This window comes from Oncorhynchus mykiss, chromosome 23, assembly GCF_057628025.1.
Source record: "Oncorhynchus mykiss isolate SJ-2025 chromosome 23, ASM5762802v1, whole genome shotgun sequence".
Taxonomy (NCBI): Eukaryota; Metazoa; Chordata; class Actinopteri; order Salmoniformes; family Salmonidae; genus Oncorhynchus; species Oncorhynchus mykiss.
The window spans coordinates 34,121,164-34,141,709 of record NC_143044.1 but is presented as its reverse complement, the minus strand read 5'-3'; the positions used below and the strand labels follow the sequence as shown (position 1 = coordinate 34,141,709).

Here is a 20,546-nt window from a genome sequence, read left to right as displayed (position 1 = left end):
TAGAACATAAAAAAGCTTTGTTCAGTGTTCGTTGGTTGTTGGCAGTGAACGGTGCAATTCTCATTCTCCATCTGATTTCACATGGGAGCTTGAGCACGGCCTGAGGTGGTTCCCTCAACGTCTTCTTAAATAAAACATGAACACTAGCTACTTGTCAAGGTCTAGTCTAGGTCTTAACTGCAGAATCCCAGACCCAACTGAATGTATGGGTTTCTAACCAACTTGCTACGCGAAGTGAGGACATGACATAATCAGTGTTAAAGAAAATATCTGGCTCTGAATTTTCAAGGTTGTAATCGAGTCAAACTGAATACAACACTCAAGTGGGTAAAAACGGAGGCGGCAAACCAAATAGAGCGCAAAATTAAAAATTAAAAAATGAACTAAAGTTGGTAGTTCGTGTCTCTCTCTCCGTGTCTGCAGACGTCTTTAGAGAGGGAGGTAAATGTTTCTGATCTTCATAATTTAAGAGAGTTTGAGATGGAGGTGCACAGCTTTCTCTCCCCCCGACTGTTGCTCTTTTTCTTCCTCTGGCTGCCACTCTCTCCTGGTATCTCTCTTTGAAAAGGATGTTTAATGTCTCTACATCATGAAGATGCTGCTTGCCGCCCCCCCACACATCTCTCACTCTCTCTAAAACACACAAACAGTCTTGGTTGGACCAGGTCTCTCTTAAAATCTATTTTTCATCTCAATGAGACTAACCTGGATAAATAAAGGTAAAATAAAACAAACACACACATGTAAATGGTGGCTCTGACCCACATCATTCTGTCAATTAGCACCTTCACCCATCTTCTCTCTTTAAAAGCAGCGATATCTCTGTCAGCTGAGTGGTTTTATTTCCTTCTTTGTTTATTGTGAACAGACCAAAGGCTTATCAACAACAGCTAATCAGCGCATGTCAAATATGTAGACTTATTGCATTCAGAATAGAAAATGGGATTCGTAATATAAATCATCTTCCCATCAGTCAATATTGCTATTTTAGATTATGAGGCCAATCCCCCGGTTTTCTTTTTGAAGCTGGAATCTGTGGAACAGCCAGAGAGGAGATCAGCATTTGTTTGATATAATTTGTTGTGGCATGTTAATTGCATCGATATGTAATTCTTCCTAATTGATGCTTGATATGTCTCTGGAAATTAGGTCAAATAGATCACATTGAAATTATTATTAATCCCCCCCACCTCCCTGTTTCCTCTTCGTCGCAGGTCTGATATATCTGCAGTGCCTAAAACTTTAATGTCAACTAACTGTTACAGCAGCCCACACTCTCCATTTCCAGCACTGCCTGGCTGACAAATCTAAGGTTGCAACAAGCACACTACTGTAAATTCACAACACAGAGAAACAGAATGCGTCCCAAATGGCACCCTGTCCCTATATAGTGCACTACCTTTGACTAGGGCCCATAGGACTCCGGTCAAAAGTAGTGCACTACATAGGGAATATTGTGCCATTTGTAGCGCGCACACACACACACACACACACACACGCACGCACGCACGCACGCACGCACGCACGCACGCACACACACACACACACAGGAAAGGAAAAGGCCCAGAGAAAGGACAAACCTGGGCAATCTTCACTGAGTTTTGGGTGGAGCCACCTGCATGGTACTCAACTTTGCTCTTCTTTGCAATTTCGTCAAACCTGAAAAAGATACATTAGGGAAGGCACAGTAAGTATAGGCTTGGTCATAGTAGACATGTTACCCACAAACCACAGTGTTTGTAAACAGGAAACTGCCCAAAGCCAGAGCTAATATAAGGCCTGCGTCTGAAAAGACACCCTATTCACCATGCAGTGCATTACTTTAGTGCACTACTGTACATAAGGAATAGGGTAGCATTTCAGACTCCACCCTACTTCAGTGGCCAAATACAGCTGACAGTTGTAAGAACCATCCAACGATGGATCTTTAGGTTGTCCACACTGACTTCATATAAAAAAATGTAGGAGTTGTGCTCCTATTTTCAGAAACATTGTTCTGAAGGTCTAAAGGGGGTGCAAATGTGGGCCTGTCTCAAAGTAGGTGTTTTACCTTTTAGAACATAATGAATAAGATTACATGGACAAAAGGGACCTGATCCTAGATCAGCACTCCTACTCAGACACTTTATGAATACGGCCCCTGGAGGCAATGGGTGAAGGAAGAGCGAGTATGGGAAAATCATGTTTATAGGGCCTTGTTATAAGGCTGATGTCAACACTTGAAAGAAACATCACTGAAAACATTTTGGATTTTGTGTTTATGAAGAACAATAAATGAAGTCATAGTAAATAGTCTTTTAACAAGATCTGTGGAATAGAGTCAGGGATTGTGTAAAAGGAACTTAAGTCTTAGGAGGAATTAGGAATGACCAAGGGAGACTTGTTTAAGTTATCAAACTATCTGCATGACGGAACACTTTGCATATCAGAGTCATCAGGCATACTCTCTCTCTCACATGTTCTGAATTTTATAGCTAATAAAGTGATTGTAATATAAGTCTTACATAATAAACTTAAAAAACTATTATTTTTCTACTTGTTCGCATTGTGATGCCCAGGTGAAAGTTCTTAAGAGGAAAATAAACTTGAGAAGCACAAACAAAATACCAAAAGGAAATGCTGGATTGTGTTATTTGAGATACTTAACCACAAATGTTACTAGAGTTGAGAAGCGGGCCAGTCACTTAACTGGCAGCTTGATAAAAGCCATAAATGTTTTTTTCCCCCAACATATGTTTGTACTTACTCATTAAAGCATGTTGAGTAGTGAAAGTTATTTTTATCCAACTAAAATAAATCTTGGTCACCCAAGAGTTGTCCTGTTTTTTGACCAATTGATTGGTCGAAATGTTTAAACTTTAATTTCCCATATATAGAGACACCACCCTATGTGTTTGAAAAAAATCCACTACATATACAGTGTTTATCTGATGCTTTAAGCACACTTTGATCAAATAATTGAGACACAAATGACTCAAGAATGAGCCCGAAGGTCACACGGTGTTAAAAAATGACAGCGAGTGCCTGTGTGACATTGTCTTGCTCTTCTCCCTACTGCAACACAGCAAGTATTTATTGCTCTGTCCGTGCTGAAGCAACAACATTTCAGCCATTTTGTTTTTTTACTTGTTTCAGAATGAAAAGTTCTGTTCCCGAAATCCCTAATTTGATAATGAAAAACATTCCCTATTTATTCAACCCTTGCGCTCTTTACATGAAACTTGTAAGCATCGCCTACATCGGTTCCTCCTTTAAAAGTTGCATATCATGAGCTTACACCGCGGGACTTAGAGGTACCCAGCGTCACGGCTTCATTGCCCCAGAACACCACAAGGGGGAGTTAGAGCACTCATTATGCATTTGTGTTCCAAGGTTTTTATATGACCAATCATATCGAGTGGTTCCAATGACGAATTTGACGTGGGCCACCCGTCCCTGGTGACTTCAGCAAAGGTGGCCGACAAACATTACGGGGAAGCAGATTTATGTAGTTATTACGAGTCAAGCAATAAATGTACAATTGAGAGGAATATGTTAGTCAATGTAGAGACAAATTAAAGTGCATATATTTTTGTCATGAAGTTAATTGACAAAAATTGCTATTTAACAAGTTTTTTTCATCCATATCCAATACCAGGTTTATCAAACTCATTCATTATAGCAAGCAGGGAGCAGGTTTCGAACCCTCAACATTCTAGCCCGAAGTCCAGCACGCTATCGACTGTGCCCAAATGTATTAATTGGGGTTGGGGCCGATTGTGGCTAAAAACACTTTATCAATTGGAATCTTAAACGTGGAAAGGGGGAAAAGTATTTAGTTTTTCACAAGCGTAGCAGGATGGGCTATTAGCTGAACAATTGACTATTCAACCTTTATAAAATAATTTTATAATAGTCAAGCTAGGTGTGAACCCCCCTCCCCAACTTGAGCTAGGTGTGAAACTCTCCCTCCTCCCCAACTTATAACAAATCATTTTCAGGACTATCTAGAAAAAGCAGCAGAGATGCGCAATAGGTTTTTAAGAAAAGGCTTTTCTCCACAATATGTGGATGAAGCTCTTAATTTAGCATTGGGGAAAACACGAGATGAACTGCTACAAAGAAAACCCACTAAAGCAAAAGGACACTAATGTTCACAACTACATATACTTTGAACTCGTGAAAAGTGGGAGATGCGGTCAAGAAACACTGGCATGTTTTATTTACGAGATAAATTGGTCCATGCCAACTGCCAGCCACAAAAGAAAAATCAGCCCAAATGTTTTGGGATTTTCACCCTCCAGACATTATTTCCTAAAGGTCTTAATGATGAAATGCCAATGTATGTTATGTTGCAACTTTAAACATGAATTATGCCTAGTTGTCTGGCTAGACTGTAAACTTTCCTTCCAGAATTACATTAAGCATCTCCAATCCAAAATTAAATCTAGAATCGTCTTCCTATTTCACAACAAAGCATCCTTCACTCATGCTGCCAAACATACCTTCGTAAAACTGACTATCTTACCAATCCTTGACTTGGGCGATGTCATTTACAAAATAGCTTCCAACACTCTACTTAACAAATTGGATGCAGTCTATCACAGTGCCATCCGTTTTGTCACCAAAGCCCCATATACTATCCACAACTGCGACCTATATGCTCTCATTGGCTGGCCCTCACTACATATTCGTCGCCAAACCCACTGGCTCCAGGTCATCTATAAGTCTATGCTAGGTAAAGCTCCGCCTTATCTCAGCTCACTGGTCACCATAGCAGCACCCACCCGTAGCACACGCTCAAGCAGGTATATATATATCACTGGTCATCCCCAAAGCCAACTCCCAGTTCTCTGTTGCCAATGACTGGAATGAATTGCAAAAATCACTGAAGCCTTATATCTCCCTCGCTAACTTTAAGCATCAGCTGTCAGAGCAGCTTACCGATCAATGCACCAGCTAAATTGCAACATCTGCATTTTGAAAGTGTATTTTTTTAAATCATTTTATTAATAGTATTTATTAGGCAACTGTGCAGTCTACAATACATACTGTAGTTAACATGGGACTTTCAAAATGCAGATATTGATTTAGTTATGAATCCATAACAAATTACTATGGGAATAAATATCAGATTTACAGAAATATCGGAACAAAGTTGTCTAAAGAAGGCAAACGATTTATAATCCTCCAATCCTGTAGCCTACTCCCAACCGTCATGTTGTACATTGCCATATTTTCCATTCCATCTTAACGGAAACCGTGAGGGTTTTGTTTTCCTATCATTAGACACACCATAATATTAAGTCAAATTAATTCAGCCAAATTTCTTAAAATCAATACCATATACTATGTTATTACAAAAAAGGTTTTAAATTCTCTGATAATGACAATACAATCAAATGCTTCTCAAAGATGCCCTCTGGTGGTCAAACTAGCAATAACTTGCATTAGTAGAAAAAATGGCAGAGAATTAAATGACGTGCCACAGAATGCTGCGGCAGCACGCAAGGTGTGCCGCAGAATGACGCAACTTTTAAAAGGAGGAACCACTGTATAGGTCTGGCCCTCTGGCCCTATCTTAATCACATCAATAAACTGGTTATAACAAACTCCGGACACAGTAACGCGTGACAACAAAACGGATGCTGTGAACGTGAACAATTATCTCGAAACGGGTGAATGTTAACTGGTTGCTCAGGAGGGAAAGGGGTCAGATCTGTGGAAGACATTCGACTAAGTTGTGATAACTACTGGAGATCAAGATCAAACAGTTGCTGTTAGACTACAATATTTTAGTTTTTGACCATTTGGAAGTGTAAACACTAAATAAGTACCTGAGAGTCCGTTCTAAATGGGAAAAAAGACAGCCTTTATTAAAGCAGACTAAAAACAGTTGCATGCATTCGTTAATTGCGGTTCATTTATTGTTTAGGCTAATTATTCAAAGCTCCCTTTGTTATTTCATTGGAAAACTAAAATGCTTGATTCCATTTCAAAGCATGAATGTCTCATGTGCTGTGTGATGGCATTAGCAAATTAATGATTGATTCATTAGCCTATATATTGAAATACAGGCCTAAGTTACGGTATTAAGACTAAACAAGACACTTAGGTCTACAGCTCGATGGTGGTTATACAAGGATACTATAAAAAGCCTACTAATGATAACGACATTACTTATTATTATCATCCCGGTCTGTACGGGAGTTGCAACGATGGGACAAGACTAACTACCAATTGGATATCACGAAATAATGGAGAAAAAAATCAAATAAATACATAAAACAGGCAACAGAAGCAAGATCTGTCTAATTTCTTTACATATACACTCATACATATACATGGATGACTTATAAAGCCAGGCACATTTAACAGTTAGGCCATTTATTATTTTTTTATTTAACTCGGCAGGTCAGTTAAGAACAAATTCTTATTTAAAATTACGGCCTAGGAGCAGTGGGTTAACTGCTTTGTTCAGGAACAGAGTGACAGAGTTTTACCTTGTCAGCTGGGGATTCGATCCACCAACCCTTCAGATGCTGGCCCAATGCTCTAACCACTAGGCTACCTGCCGCCAACACTCTAACCACTAGGCTACCTGCCGCCAACGCTCTAACCACTAGGCTACCTGCTGCCAACGCTCTAACCACTAGGCTACCTGCTGCCAACGCTCTAACCACTAGGCTACCTGCTGCCAACGCTCTAACCACTAGGCTACCTGCTGCCAACGCTCTAACCACTAGGCTACCTGCCGCCAACGCTCTAACCACTAGGCTACCTGCCGCCAACGCTCTAACCACTAGGCTACCTGCCGCCAACGCTCTAACCACTAGGCTACCTGCCGCCAACGCTCTAAGCAGTAGGCTATAAACCTAATTAAGTTGGGGTTCCCCCTCTCCTCAATTTTCTTAGACAATTAGGTTAAGGCAAGGGTTGTTCCCTCATTTCTGCTGCCTCTGTTGCATTGTTCTGAATCCATATATGCTGGTTAACTGTATTATGCACATAGCAACATAGGGAAATGCGCCAATTCTACAGCGCACTGAAAATTGTTACAAAACCTCAAACAACGACCGTATACAACGTGGGAGAAAGCACTTGATAAAATATTTGATTTATTAGTGTTGCACCATTGCTCATACATAATATAACCATATACAATTTCAGTATCACGTCTTAAGAGTGATGGAATGTGCCATCCCCGTGGCCTCCGAAATGGATTAGACCACTGAGACAGGCATCTTGAGAACCCTAAAATAATATATTTGCGACTGCTCGACTAAAGAAATCTCGGTCGACCAACAGCCTATCGACCAAACAATGGACCAGTCGACTAAATGAGGTCAGCCCTAATATGAATTAAATCTAAACAGTCCAATTGTACTCAAATCAAGCCACAGCCCATAATAAATCAACATTTTTCTAAATGTATTTGGCAGATATGCCATTTTGTGATTCTTTTATGTTTCTAAAACCCAAGTAAGATTAAAATCCAATTGCCAAGTGTCAGCTTCGACATATGCATGAATTTCAAGGAGCAATAACCTGACTATCAAGAGACCATATTTCATAAGCTATTAAGAGAGAATGCTTTGGGACTGGGGAGTAAACAGTCAATCACTATGCAAATCAACTGAAGAATTTCCCTTGGGTTTATCATAGTTACTTGTACTATAGGGTTGCACATTTTGGAGAATATTCAGAGGTGGAAACTTTACGTGGGAATTAAAGGCAATATATGCAAATTAATATTAATACCATTTTAAATAGTAGAAGTTTTTGGCATTGCATATACAGTATTTACCACATCATATGGAGACAGAAAACTTTTACCTTATCATAAGTAGACATATTTGCAAAATATTAAATCCTTCCAATAGAAATAAAAATAAAACAATTTAGTTACGAATTTAACTTGAATTGATTTGACTCTTCACATGGGATGATTTCACTTTACAACTAAAGGGAATACTGAATGATCCATCGCATCTCCCAAAAACATTTTCAACATGCATCTATAAAATGAGTCTAGAAACTAAAGCCTTGGTGTCTTCCTCTCAGGCTTCCATTTCTTCTCCCTGTACCTCCCCAATGTCCACATATTGAACATCAGACTCTGAGACCTCATCTTCAGTCACTTTCCAAGTCACTTGTTGAGGGTTGCTCTTTGTCAGGCTCCAAAAGCCTCAAATCTGCCCAGATGGCCACCAAATTTAAACCCTTGTATTGGTCAGCCTGTTGCGTGCTTTGGTGTGTGTGTTCCCAAACAAGGACCATTTGCGCTCTGAGGTGGCTGATGATGGTGGGATTTGGAAGATGGAGGCAACAGGGGAAAGAAACTCAGAGCCACAAAGTCCCTTCCACCAGGTGGCTGATGAGATATCTTGGCACGACTGCCACATTGCATCTAATCCTTGATCTAATATGATAGAACATTTCAATTTACAACAAAAAATATGTTTTTGTCTTTTGAGCTTCTAGTCATGAAATCTATGCAGCCTACTCAATCACTTTTTATAGCTACTGTTTACAGACCTCCTGGGCCATATACAGCGTTCCTCACTGAGTTCCCTGAATTCCTATCGGACCTTGTAGTCATGGCAGATAATATTCAATTTTTTGGTGACTTTAATATTCACATGGAAAAGTCCACAGACCCGCTTTCGGAGCCATCATTGACTCAGTGGGTTTTGTCCAACATGTCTCCGGACCTACTCACTGCCATAGTCATACTCTGGACCTAGTTTTGTCCCGTGGAATAAATGTTGTGGATCTTAATGTTTTCCCTCATAATCCTGGACTATCGACCACCAATTTATTACGTTTGCAATTGCAACAAATAATCTGCTCAGACCCCAACCAAGGATCATCAAAAGTTGTGCTATAAATTCTCGGACAACCCAAAGATACTCCCAAAGACTCCCTCCACCTACCCAAGGACGTCAGAGGACAAAAATCAGTTAACCACCTGACTGAGGAACTCAATTTAACCTTGCGCAATACCCTAGATGCAGTCGCACCCCTAAAACATTTGTCATAAGAAACTAGTTCCCTGGTATACAGAAAATACCTGAGCTCTGAAGCAAGCTTCCAGAAGATTGGAACGGAAATGGCGCCACACCAAACTGGAAGTCTTCTGACTAGCTTGGAAAGACAGTACCATGCAGTATTGAAGAGCCCTCACTGCTGCTCGATCATCCTATTTTTCCAACTTAATTGAGGAAAATAAGAACAATCCTAAATGTATTTTTGATACTGTGGCAAAGCTAACTAAAAAGCAGCATTTCAAAAGAGCTTTCACTTCAACAGTGATATATTCAGGAACTTCTTTGAGGAAAAGATCATGATCATTAGAAAGCAAATTACAGATTCATCTTTAAATCTGTATATTCCTCCAAAGCTCAGTGGTCCTGAGACTGCACAACTCTGGCAGGACCTAGGATTAAGGGAGACACTCAAGTTTAGTACTATATCTCTTGACACATTGATGAAAATAATCATGGCCTCTAAACCGTCAAGCTGCATACTGGACCCTAAACTACTGAAAGAGCTGCTCCTATGTTGAACATAATAAACGGCTCTATCCACCTGATGTGTACCAAACTCACTAAAAGTGGCAGTAATAAAGCCTCTTGAAAAAGCCAAACCTTGACCCAGAAAATATTTAAAAAACTAAATCGGCCTATATCAAATCTTCTATTCCTCTCAATTTTTTGGGAAAAAGCTGTTGTGCAGCAACTCACTGCCTTCCTGAAGACAAACAATGTATACGAAATGCTTCAGTCTGGTTTTAGACCCATTCATAGCACTGAGACTGCACTTGTGAAATTACCTTTTAATGGCGTCAGACCGAGGATCTGCCTCTGTCCTCGTACTCCTAGACCTTAGTGCTGCTTTTGATACCATCGATTGCTACATAATTTTGGAGAGATTGGAAACCAAAATTGGTCTACACGGACAAGTTCTGGCCTGGTTTAGATCTTATCTGTCAGAAAGATATCGTTTTGTCTCTGAATGGTTTGTCCTCTGACAAATCAACTGTACATTTCGGTGTTCTTCAAGGTTCCGTTTTAGGACTACTATTGTTTTCACTATATATTTTACCTCTTGGTGACGTCATTCGGAAACATTAACTTTCACTGCAATGTTAAATGTTAACTTTCACTGCTATGCGGATGACACACCACTGTACATTTTGATGAAACATGGTGAAGCCCCAAAATCCCCAAAAGTGGATGGCGGTAAATGTTCTATTTTAAACTCGGACAAAATAGAGATGCATGTTCTAGGTCCCAAAAACAAAGAGATCTTCTGTTGAATCTGACAATTAACCTTGATGGTTGTACAGTCCTCGGCGTTACTCTGGACCATGATCTCTCTTTTGACGAACATATCAAGACTGTTTCAAGGACAGCTTTGTTCCATCTACATAACATTACAAAAATGAGAAACTTTCTGTCCAAAAATGATGCAGAAAGATTAATCCATGCTTTTGTCACTTCTAGGTTAGACTACTGCAATGCTCTACTTTCCGGCTACCCGGAAAAGCACTAAATAAACTTCTGTTAGTGCTAAAGACAGCTGTAGGAATCTTGACTAGAACCAAAAAATGTGATCATATTACTCCAGTGCTAGCCTTTCTACACTGGCTTCCTGTTAAGGCAAGGGCTGATTTCAAGGTTTTACCGCTAACCTACAAAACATTACATTGACTTGCTCCTACCCATCTTTTCGATTTGGTCCTGCCGTACATACCTACACATATGCTACGGTCACAAGACGCAGACCTCCTTACTGTCCCTAGAATTTCTAAGCAAACAGCTGGAGGCAGGGCTTTTTCCTATAGAGCTCAATTTTTATGGAATGGTCTGCCAACCCATGTGAGAGACGCAGACTCGGTCTCAACCTTTAAGTCTTTATTGAAGACTCATCTCTTCAGTAGCTCTTATAATTGAGTGATGTCTGGCCCAGGAGTGTGAAGGTGAACGGAAAGGCACTGGAGCAACGAACCACCCTTGCTGTGTCTGCCTGGCTGGTTCCCCTCTCTCCACTGGGATTATCTGCCTCTAACCCTATTACAGGGGCTGAGTCACTAACTTACTGGTGCTCTTCCATGCCGTACCTAGGAGGGGTGCGTCACCTGAGTGGGTGAGTGGGTTGAGTCACGGACGTGATCTTCCTGTCCAGGTTGGCGCCCCCCTTGGGTTGTGCCGTGGCGGAGATCTTTGTGGGCTGTACTCGGCCTCATCTCAGGATGGTAAGTTGGTGGTTGAAGATATCCCTCTAGTGGTGGAGACTGTGCTTTGGCAAAGTGGGTGGGGTTATATCCTGCCTGTTTTACCCTGTTCGGGGGTATCGTCGGATGGGGCCACAGTGTCTCCCGACCCCTCCTGTCTCAGCCTCCAGTATTTATGCTGCAGTAGTTTGTGTCGGGCGGCTTGGGTCAGTCTGTTATACCTGGAGTATTTCTCCTGTCTTATCCGCTGTCCTGTGTGAATTTAAGTATGCTCTCTCTAATTCGCTCTCTATCTCTTGGAGGACCTGAGCCCTAGGACCATGCCTCAGGACTACCTGGCCTAATGACTCCTTGCTGTCCCCAGTCCACCTGGCCGTGCTGCTGCTCCAGGTTCAACTATTCTGCCTGTGGCTATAGAACCCTGACCTGTTCACCAGACGTGCTACCTGTCCCAGACCTGCTGTTTACCAACTCTCTAGACAGCAGGAACGGTAGAGATACTCTTAATGATCGGCTATGAAAAGCCAACTGACATTTACTCATGAGGTGCTGACCTGTTGCACCCTCGACAACCACTGATTATTATTATTTGACCCTGCTGGTCATCTATGAACATTAACATCTTGGCCATGTTCTGTAATAATCTCCACCTGGCACAGCCGGAAGAGGACTGGCCACTGCTCATAGCCTGGTTCCTCTCTAGGTTTCTTCCTAGGTTCTGGCCTTTCTAGGGAGTATACCTGTATTGTTTGCTGTTTGGGGTTTTAGGTTGGGTTTCCGTAGAGCACTTTGTGACATCAGCTGATGTAAGAAGGGCTTTATAAATTGATTTGATTTGATTTGAATCCCATAGCCCTTGCTTGGAAGTGTACTTCGCCAGACTGCCAAGAACCTTGCCCTTATCCAGGCGAAGGTGGCGAGACACAGTAGTGTTGACACCATAGGACTTGTTGATCTGTAGACAGGATACTCTTGCCAGCATACTTGGGGTCCAACATGTACGCTGTGGTGTGTATGGGCTTCAGGCAGAAGTCATCACGCTTTTTGATGCATTTCAGAACTTCAGTTTCCTCTGCTTGGAGCAACAGTGAAGTAAGCAGGGCAATACGGATTTTCTTATCTTACATCTGCAAGCAGAGTCTGAACATCAGACAGGATGGCATTGTCTCCCTCAATCCGTGCACTGGTTACTGCTATAGGTTTTAGGAGTTTCAGGCTGCTTACCACTCTCTCCAAAAAGACATCACCCAGAAAGATTCTCTTGATGGGCCTGTCCATATCGGCAGACTGTGATATGGCCATTTCTTGGAGAGACTCTTTCCCCTCCAGGAGACTGTCAAACATGATGACAACACCACCCCAATGTGTGTTGCTGTGCAGCTTCAAGGTGGTCACTTTGCTTGGTGAGTTAGAATGCTGCTATAACTTGATGACCCTTCACATACCTAACCATTTCCTTGGCTCTCTTGTAGAGTGTATCCATTGTTTTCAGTGCCATGATGTCCTTGAGGAGCAGATTCTATGCACAAGCAGCACAGCCAATGGGTGTGATGTGAGGGTAGGACTCCTCCACTTTAGACCAAGCAGCCTTCATGTTCACAGCATTGTCTCACTAGTGCAAATACCTTCTGTGGTCCAAGGTAATTTATGACTGCCTTCAGCTCATCTGCAATGTAGAGACCGGTGTGTCTGTTGTCCCTTGTGTCTGTGCTCTTGTGGAATACTGGTTGAGGGGTGGCGATGTAGTTTATTCCTTGCCAACAAACATTTAACCACCCATCAGAGATAATAGCAATACAGTCTGCTTTCTCTATGATTTTCTTGACCTTCAGTTGCATACACTCTGTTGAACTCTGCATCCAGCAAATGAGTAGATAAAGCATGTCTGGTTGGAGCGGTGTATGCTGGGCGAAGAACATTCAGAAATCTCTTCCAATACACATTGCCTGTGAGCATCAGAGGTGAGCCAGTTGCATACACAGCTCGAGCAAGACATGTATCAGCATTTCTGACTGCGTTCCTCCATTGAGTCAAAAAAACTTCTGATTCCAGGAGGACCATGAGCTGTTGCTATCGTCTGATTCATAATTTTCACCTCGAATAGAAGTAGAGGGACTTTTGTCAGAGGTTGTTTGTTGTGAGCGGCTGAGGGAACTTCATGCACTTGGCCAGATGATTCTGCATCTTTGTTGCATTCTTCACATATGATTTGGCACAGTATTTGCACATGTACACAGCTTTTCCTTCTACATTAGCTGCAGTGAAATGTCTCCACACATCAGATAGTGCCCGTGGCATTTTGCTCTAAAGACTAGAAGAAGAAACAATTGCACAAAAAAATACAATTCCATGTACAGATAAATAGTTAAGCAGCAACTCCTTTGTAAGATAAATGTTTTAAAATGAAACATGTATGGAAACAGGTGAATTAACACTCCTTAGTTAGCAGGCTCAAGCGAGCTAAAACCAACATGGTTGCAAAAACTAACTAGCAGAAATTGTTAACAAGTTATAAATTATTTAAACACTTTGCTATAGGCTACTATTTAATAGTTAACAAAATATTATGTATATGTCACATAAAATATATTCACCCCACCCAGTATTGTAATCAAAACTTACCAGAAAGCATGTAGTCCTTGGCTCAAACAGTTAAGTAGTTTGGGCTTGAATAGCATATCATAAGTGTGCAAGATCTTGAGAATCAGCTGTACGTGTGATGGAAGAATGGACTGTGCATGCAGAGGGTTGCAATTTCATTGATTTGGGGATAGTTTAACCAAAATATGCCACAAGACCTAGAATTGCCTGTGTGTATCCCACAAAAATAGGTTTACCGTTATAAGCTAACTTTTTTGATGAATTTAAGCAATATTCCCAACATTCCTGGGCTTAACTCCCATAGAAAATGGGGAATTTACCAGAAAGTTTCCGACCCTTTGCAATCCTAGTTACTTGTATCATTATTGCATTCCCCACTTGTCAATATCTCAATCTAAAATAACTAAGCCTATTTCATGCTTACACAATACACACACAGATTTGTGTTAAATCTACAACACACAGCGAGTAAACCTATTCCAGGATGGACTTATCTGGTTAGCTGTGAGGAGAACATTAATAATATGAATTCCCCACATCATTCACACACACAGCCTCCCCGAGGCCTTGGCTATAGAAAAGTTCCCGCCCAGAGAGAAGCTACATCCCAAGTGGCACCCTACTCACTACATAGTGCACTATTTTGCCCAGAATGTATCAGATCCTCAACATGCTCTGTTCACACCTACAGTGATGGTCCGGGTATAAACCACACAAAAACAACACTAGAAACCATGGAAAACAAAGCTTTAACTTTCTCATCCTGGAATATACAAGGTCATCTTCCTTTGGCCTAAAGAGTAGGAACCTAGACTTCAAAGGAATACAGACATTTTCCTCCTACAAGAAACATGGTATAGAGGAAACAGACCAACTTGTTGCCCTCCAGGTTACAGAGAGCTGGTAGTCCCATCCACCAAATTACCAGGTGTGAAACAAGGAAGTGACTCAAAGGGAAAAATAATTTGGTATAGAGCAGACCTAACCCACTATTAAATTAGTCAAAACAGGAACATTTTACAGCTGGCTAGAAATTAATAAGGGAATTATCTTAACAGAGAAACATTTCCTCATGTGTGCTACCTATATCCCCCCAATATAATCCCCATACTTTGACAGCTTCTCAATTTTAGAGGGGGGGAGCAACCATTTCCAGGCCCAGGGACATGTACTAGTCTGTGGCAACCTAAATTCCAGAATTGGACAAGAATCTGACACTCCGTACAAAGGGGGAAAAACACCTACCTGGCAGTGACAGTATTCCCTCCTAAATATGACTCCCTAGACAACTATGACAAAACTGCCAACAAAAATGGGTCACAACTTCTGCAGCTCTGTCGCATGCTGAGTTTGTACATAGTCAATGGCAGGCTGCGAGGAGACTTATGGCAGGTACACCTACAGCTCATCACTTGGCAGTAGTACTGTAGACTACTCTATCACTGACCTCAACCTAGAGTCTCTCAGAGTTCACAGTCAGCCCATCACTAAATCACTAAAACAATACAGAAACACACTACAGAAAAAGAAGGAACAGTACGTTGTAAAAAGAAGGAACAGCACATCAGAAATCAGTTCAATGTAATTGAAGAATCCATAGAATCTAACCACTTCCGGGAAAATTGGAACACACTAAACAAACAACTCGGAGTGATCTATCCAAAACAGATGTGTGGGTAAACCACTTCCAATCTTTTTGTCTCTATAACAAAGAAAAATAACATATACATGATCAATTACAAATCTTAGAATCAGCTAATAAAAAGACTACCAGAACCCACTGTATTCTCCAATTACATTGAATGAACTAAAGGACAAAATACAAGCCCTCCATCCCAAAAACGCCTGTGGTGTTGACTGTATCCTACATGAAATTATACAGATCATAAATTCCAATTGACTATACTTAAACTCTAACATCATCCTCAGGTCTGGCATCTTCCCCAATATTTGTAACCAAGGACTGATCACTTTTGTGGATTGGAGTTAAGACAAATTTTATCCCGATAACTAGCGTGTGATATGCATCAACAGCAACCTTGGGAAAATACTCCGCTTTATCATTAACAGCAGCCTTGTACATTTCATCAGTGAAAACAATGTACTGAGCAAATATCAAATTGGCTTTTTACCAAATTACCATACGACAGACCACGTATTCACCCTGCACACCCTAATTAACAAACAAACAAACCAAAACAAAGGCAAAGTCTTCTCATGCTTTGTTGACTTCACAAAAGCTTTTGACTCAATTTGGCATGAGGGTCTGCTATACAATTTGATGGAAAGTGGTGTTAGGGAAAAACACAGCCTTCACCCTACTAGAATCTGAAGTCAAATGTCTACTGTTTGCTGATGATCTGGTGCTTCTGTCCCCAACCAAGGAGGGCCTACAGAAGCACCTAAACTACCGTTCAAAAGTTTGGGGTCATGTATAAATGTCCTTGTTTTTGAAATAGTTAATGTTGTAAATTACTATTGTAGCTGGAAACGGCAGATTTTTAATGGACTATCTACATTGGCATATAGAGAGGCCCGTTATTGGGGCGGCAGGGTAGCCAAGTGGTTAGAGCGTTGGACTAGTAACCGGAAGTCATTTAGGTCAACATTGGATCATTCAGAGATCCTCACTGAACTTCTGGAGAGAGTTTGCTGCACTGAAAGTAAAGGGGCTGAATAATTTTGCACGCCCAATTTTTCAGTTTTTGATTTGTTAAAAAAGTTTGAAATATCCAATAAATGTCGTTCCAGTTCATGATTGTGTCCCACTTGTTGTTGATTCTTCACAAAAAAATACATTTATATCTTTATGTTTGAAGCCTGAAATGTGGCAAAAGGTCGCAAAGTTCAAGGGGGCCGAATACTTTCGCAATGCACTGTATGTGAGCACAGCTGAAAACTGTTGTTCTAATTAAAGAAGCAATACAACTGGCCTTCTTTAGACTAGATGAGTATCTGGAGCATCAGCATTTGTGGGTTCGATTACAGGCTCACAATGGCCAGAAACAAAGACCTTTCTTCAGAAACTCATCAGTCTATTCTTGTTCTGAGAAATAAAGGCTATTCCAAGCGAGAAATTGCCAAGAAACTGAAGATCTCGTACAAAGCTGTGTACTACTCCCTTCACAGAACAGCGCAAACGGGCTCTAACCAGAATAGAAAGAGTGGGAGGCCCCGGTGCACAACTGTGCAAGAGGACAAGTACATTAGTGTCTAGTTTGAGAAACAGACGCCTCACAAGTCCATAACAGTGAAGAGGCGAGCCTCCTAGGCACTTGGATTAGCTAATACAACGTTCCATTGGAACACAGGAGTGATGGTTGCTGATAATGGGCCTCTGTAGATATAAAAATAATAATATATATATATATTTTTTTTTTTAATCGGCCGGTTCCAGCTACAATAGTCATTTACAACATGAACAATGTCTACACTGTATTTCTGATCAATTTGATGTTATTTTAATGGACAAAAAGATATGCTTTTCTTTCAAAACAAGGACATTTCTAAGTGACCCAAAACTTTTGAACAGTAGTGTAGGTGCTGCTGTAGGCAGATTAGAAAACAAACCCAATTTTGATAAAATTCCAGTGTGCAATCACAGCAGCAAGATGTGACCTGTTGCCACAAGAAAAGGGCATGCAGTGAAGAAAGGGTCTGAATACTTACGTAAATAAGGTATTTCAGATTTTTTTTTATACATTTGCAAACATTTCTAAAAACCTGTTTTCGCTTTGTCATTATGGGGTAAAGTGTGTAGATTGATGAGGGAAACATTTTAATCAATTTTAGAATAAGGCTGTAACTTAACATTTGGAAAAATTAAAGTGGTCTGAATACTTTCCAAACACACTGTAGGTAGGGGTAAAGTTACTAGGCAACAGGATAGACAGTAACAGCAAGTAGAGATACTGGGGTGCAAAAGAGCAAAAAAATAAAATAATATGGGGATGAGGTAGTTGGGTGTGCTATTTACAGATGGGCTGTGTACGGGTACAGTGATCAGTAAGCTGCTCTGACAGCTGATGCTTAAAGTCAGAGAGGGAGATGTAAGACTCCTGCTTCAATGATTTTTGCAATTCGTTTCCAGTCATTGGCAGCACGAATATGTAACGAGGGCCAGCCAATGAGAGCATACAGGTCGCAGTGGTGGGTAGTATCTGGGGCTTTGGTGATAAAAAAGATGGCATTGTGAAAACAAATTGGAAGTAGTCTAAGTAGAGTGTCGGAGGCTATTTTGTAAATGACATCGCTGAAGTCAAGGATCAGTAGGATAGTCAGTAGGATAGTCAGAGGCTTTGTTGCGAAATAGGAAGCTGATTCTGGATTTCATTTTGGATTGGAGATGCTTAATGTGAGTCTGGAAGGAGAGTTTACAGTCTAACCAGACACCTAGATATTTGTAGTTGTCCACATATTCTAAGTCAGAACCGTCCAGAGTAGTAATGCTAGTCGGGCGGGCGGGTGCGGGCATCAATCGGTTGGAGAGCAAGCATTTAAAAGCAGTTGGAGGCCACAGAAGGAGTGTTGAATGGCATTGAAACTTTTGCCAGGTGTATACAGAATGGTGTCGTCTGTTTAGAGGTGGACCAGAATCACCAGCAGCAAGAGCGACATCATTTATATATACATAGAAAAGAGTCCGCCTGAATTGAACGCTGTGGTACCCCCATAGAGACTACCAGAGGTCCAGACAAAAGGCGCTCCAATTTGACACACTGAACACTATCTGAGAAGTAGTTGATGAACCATGCCAGGCAGTCATTTTAGAAACAAAGGCTGTTGAGTCTGCCGATAAGAATGCGGTGATTGACAGAGTCAAAAGCCTTGGCCAGGTCGATGAAGAGGGCTGCACAGTACGGTCTTTTATTGATGGCGGTTATGAAATCGTTTAGGACCTTGAGCATGGCTGAGGTCTCCCAGTCAGGAATGCCATGCCACAGTTGCCCTTAGTTTGAAGATGTAATCCGGAGACAGGTGTTTCCTCCATCTCTTTAACTATCATACTCTAATTCCACTGATTTCAAAATGTGATCCTCCAGAAAGTAGAGACACACTTATGCAGCTCCACTACACAATACATTTTTTTAAAAGCCGCGTTTGACAGGATTACCAACACAGACTGACGCGCTCCTATGGTAGACCAATCCGAACTCCTCTCGGCATGTCCTGCCCACTCATTATCTCAGCCAATCATGGCTAGTGGGAAGGTTGCTCCTTTTTCAGTGGCTTAACCATCAAGGCTCGTAATTTAACAATTGTATTCGTATTTACAGATGACACATAAATTTGTTATTAAGGCACATGAAAGTTCACGTTCAAGAAGGCATTTCTGCCCCAAAAAACGCATTATGATAAAAAAAATATTTTTTACTATTCAAAAGTCGTGACTTGCGACATACGCCTAGGTTCCAGAATCGGGTCACATTTTATTGATCTAGAAAGAAGATGAACCAGACAGACATAACATCAATCATGTCAAGCCTTTCACACACTGCCTAGATACATGTCTAATAGTTAACACCGGAACTAACAGTTTCCTCCTGGTATAACACTGATTGTTTTCCAATAAAATATTAATTGAACAAAGAGTAAAATGTAGGCTATATATGCAGTGTACTACAGCTAACATAGACGATGGCGGTGCAGAGGTGCTACTCCGTATTTCAATGATCTCCTGGTTTAACTAGGCATGTCTGGCTTTCCAGGAAGTGTGAAAGTAACCATTTTGCTTCAAAGTGAAGCTTGCATATCATAATTTCTCTACACAGAAAGTGACATCTACCCAGTAACCTAGGGCTGCATGTTCTCAATAAAAAGAGAACATTCCATGCAAGTGGAAAATATGCAAAGCTGGAAGAGAAAAAAAGAAACCCCTTACGGTCCGAGACACCTGTTATGACTCAGAGAGAAAACAGAGCGAGAGAGAGTGAGAACGGTGGGTGTTTATAGCATGAAGGCAGCCAAGGGACTCACTCAAATAGACCCCAGCTTCTGAGGATTTCAGCTAGCTATTTTGCCCTTAGAAAAAGTATTTGCTCCACCTTTCAAAGCAGAGTTAGAGACAGCATGCGGCACCAGCTCAGCCCAGTTCTGCTCTGTGTTGGGCAGACAACTCCATCCAAAAACACATCCAAAAAGCAGCAGCTGCCTTGAGACCTTTACATCCTCAAACATCATGTGATCCCATAGTAGTGAAACAGGCAAAAGGTCTCCACGGCCAATTACAGAGAGGGGAGAATATACCTTTCCATCTCACTGCCTGTAGTCAACACTCCTCCAGACAGTAGGGCCTGCTCCACACTTCTGACAGTGGAAGGTCCGTGCCCAGTTGATAATCACCTCAATAATTGCTTAGAAACTGAACCTAAACCGAAACTAATTTCACACATAACAGATGAAATAAGTGAAGTAAAGTATGATGAGGGAAAAAGGGGGAGAATGGATGAGTGAGGGGAAGTAAACAATGCATAATTATGTCATCACCAATTGTGAATGAACAGGGTGGGCCATTATATTGTATTGGTATATCCTAATTATAATCTCAAAATGGTATGTACCCTATATCAGTCCACTAAATCCAAGTAGTCTTATCAGTTTACTCTGGCCTACTTGGAGTACACAGAGAGAGCGTGTGTAATTTACATTTGCAAAAAGACCAAGACAAATGCTGCGTTTGAGCTGCTACAAGATCTGAATCAAAACGACTCAAATGGTGGGGTAAGAA

At 41.1% G+C, this 20,546-nt stretch overlaps 1 protein-coding gene across 4 annotated transcripts in view; it reads right to left on the bottom strand.

Annotated features, from left to right (window-relative positions):
* adkb (adenosine kinase b) overlaps positions 1–20,546 on the bottom strand; it is a 292,724-nt gene that overhangs the window by 228,438 nt on the left and 43,740 nt on the right. For all 4 annotated transcript variants that reach the window (XM_021581103.3, XM_090217351.1, XM_021581102.3 and 1 more), the window contains one exon: positions 1,581–1,659. In XM_021581103.3, the coding sequence (XP_021436778.3) occupies positions 1,581–1,659 (79 nt within the window). The remainder of the gene's footprint in view (positions 1–1,580; positions 1,660–20,546) is intronic.